Source organism: Sardina pilchardus, chromosome 15, assembly GCF_963854185.1.
Source record: "Sardina pilchardus chromosome 15, fSarPil1.1, whole genome shotgun sequence".
In the NCBI taxonomy this organism is placed as follows: domain Eukaryota; kingdom Metazoa; phylum Chordata; class Actinopteri; order Clupeiformes; family Clupeidae; genus Sardina; species Sardina pilchardus.
The window spans coordinates 19027389-19030237 of NC_085008.1; the positions used below are offsets into that span (position 1 = coordinate 19027389).

Genomic DNA, 2849 nt, shown 5'->3' on the forward strand with positions numbered 1-2849 from the left:
GCTGAACTGAACTGAACCTGAGGTGTGCGACGATGTAAACAAGCATGTGTGCGCTGTTACAGCAGCATTAAGAAACCTGAAGCTCAGGTCCTAATCAATCACACACATACTGTAACTGTACACACACATCTCGATTTCCCCCAGGCTACACTGAACCTTCAACCCTTCACTGTGAAGCAATTTGGAGTTTGGAGAAAAGCACTGTATAAATGTGACATGTTGTTGTTGCTGTTGTTGTTGTTGTTGTTGTTGTTGTTGTTGTTGTTGTTGTAGTATTAAATCAATCAGAAGCAGGGGAGAGTGGGGCAAGTGGAGTCCTCTCAAACTGTCTGAAAACTCAAGTGGCTATATTGTGGGCCTCTCATTCAGGCAACATCTTGGTTTACTTTACTCATTCTGAATTGAGGTGTGCAGATTTATCCATAACAAACTAAAACTATGACATAATACAATAAATATGTTTATATTGTTTGTGGTCACTGTGAAAACAAAACCCTCACTCTAGCTCTCCCCTACAAACAACAAAATACAAAAATAATTAATATTAATAATTTTAATATAATAACAGCACAGAAGACAATGACAACTGTAATAAAAGTGGATTAAAAAAAAGTGACATTTTATGCAAATAACTTTAAAGAGTCAGGTAACAGAAACAAAATCAGCCGGAAGGTTCATTCTACTGTACGTCAACACTGAAGTGCTATTTGTCTTAAGCTTTATAAAATACACCTACAAGCGCGTAGCATTTTTATTTCCTTCAAGGAAAAGTACTATAAAATAAGTTACAGTACAGTGAATTAGTCTAAACTGACTTTGTTCCCGTCTTCCAGCCTTACGAAAGCAAAACAAAAAAAGGAGATTCATTTGTGGTAAATCGTTAAATCGTACAGATGTAAAAAGATTTTTTTCCTCTTATAAAATAAGCAGACCCACTTTTTCCCTCTCAAAAATACATGTTGTCAATAATTACAAAAATGTGTGTGTGAATGCGTGTCTGTTAGTTTACTACCCACCCACACACACTCACACACAAACACTCCTTTTGGTAAAGCTTTTTTGTTCACTTTGTATTCCATCTTTAGATTTCAATCTGCAGAAATAACTACAATTTGTTCTGATGACTTCATGGGCTTTTTGCATACAAATACACAAAATAAAGAACAGAGAACAAAATAAAAAATAAAATAGACAGATACTTCATATTAGATCATGTAGTGTAGAGTCTTGCACTCATACGTCGTCTGCTGGCAGAGGAGGTATGTTGAACCTTGGTCTAGTGAAGAATGCCATCTTCTCTCTGTGAGCACAAAGGACAGTCAGGACAGGACAGCACAGCACGGTACAGCATGGCACAGGGTTTTTAAGTCAAGTTTAGACAGACAACAATTAAAGAATATTCTGTTCGGTCATTTTGGAGATCAAGGTTCACATTCAAGCTGCGCTCTGTAAAGTGTGTTGATCCATATTCTTTATCTTATGGTGCTATACACACACACACACTACAGAACTAAACTGGATTGAGCTTTGTGAGACGCTGGAACAATCATGATTCTAACAGGGAGGCTGCACCAGGTGCAGGTGTTCCGTTCACGTTGCGTCTGCTGCAACAACAAGCTTCCAGTATATTCAGCGCAACTGGCTACACCAGACGTGATAGTGGTGCGCACGTTTCGGAAAAAAAATAGACAATTCTGCGCCCGGTGTAGCCTCCCTGTAAGGAAGTGTCAGCAAAGGCGATTGACTGACAGGCCTGGGTTGCCTGGGTTACCTGAACGTCTGAACAGGCAAGGGCTCCTTCTGGCTCTGACCCCGCATCTGCAGCACCTCTTTGGAGGCCTTCCTCAGTCGCCGGTCAGCCGCCTCCTCCTGTCGTTGCTCCTGCCGGCTTTGCTTGGCCTAGGGGGAAGGGTCAAAGGTGAGGGGTCAAGGTCACAAGAGATCCATTTCAGTGTGCCAACTGTGCGCAACATAAATCTGCAGTGGCCGAGGATTTGAGGTCTTAGAATTACGTGGTAGATGGCTCCCAACTCTTACATTTTAATACGCAACATCGATAGTCCGTAAATCAGACTAGTTCTGTACTGTTGCAAGTCCCTCTCCCCCTTTTTTTTTTTGCCAATTCATCAAGTTTGTTTGCTTTACTTGAGAAGTAACTGTTGCCACTTGCCAGTCTAAATCCCTCTCCCTGTGTCGCCTGAGGATACTCGGGGTTGGAAGTGCCCCATCACACAGAGATGAAAAGTTTTGGGGTGCAATCATCTACGGTGTGTTTATGCAAAATCTAGGGACAAATCCGTCATCTAGTTCTAGCTTGTGGCACCCGTTACTTACAGTAGAATGACCCAACAACAGAATCCTTGTGTTCATAGCTGTACCTACTGTACGTGAGCCCTGCAGTGATTTCAGGGGCATAGAGGGTTCCAAAAAAAAAATTAGTCTAGCTAGTGCATCAATGAGTGCAATTGTCTGCTGTAGTGCGATGAGAGGAGATGTTCTCTGAAGAGATCTTTTGAAGATGTCCCAACTCTAGTAGGAACAGGTAGTGCGCTCCACCAGCGAGGGACGACAGATGAGAAAAGTTTGGATTGGCCTGAGAGTGCTGGTGGAAGAGCTAATAAACGTCGCTCGGCATGTTCTGTGTATGGATCGTGCACATGGTAATATAGCTATTCACTTTCCTATGTTAGGAGGTGTTATTTTTCTAGCCTGCTTATTCATTTGAGTGACACTTTTATCCAAAGCATTTATTAAAAGCCACTTTAAGACCACTTCTGAGACCATTATAAAAGATATCGTTGACAACTGTAATTCCAAAATCATAACAACTGACCAAGTAGAATAATTAC

General features: G+C 41.4%; 1 protein-coding gene across 5 annotated transcripts in view; it reads right to left on the reverse strand.

The window, feature by feature from the left end:
• Positions 1 to 538: 538 nt before the first annotated feature.
• The window catches only part of wwc3 (WWC family member 3), a 48114-nt gene continuing 45803 nt past the window's right edge, over positions 539 to 2849 (reverse strand). For all 5 annotated transcript variants that reach the window (XM_062556802.1, XM_062556801.1, XM_062556799.1 and 2 more), the window contains exons 22-23: positions 1772 to 1899; positions 539 to 1300 (exon numbers count right to left, since the gene is read on the reverse strand). In XM_062556802.1, coding sequence (XP_062412786.1) covers positions 1234 to 1300; positions 1772 to 1899 — 195 coding nt within the window. In that variant the 3' untranslated portion in view covers positions 539 to 1233. The remainder of the gene's footprint in view (positions 1301 to 1771; positions 1900 to 2849) is intronic.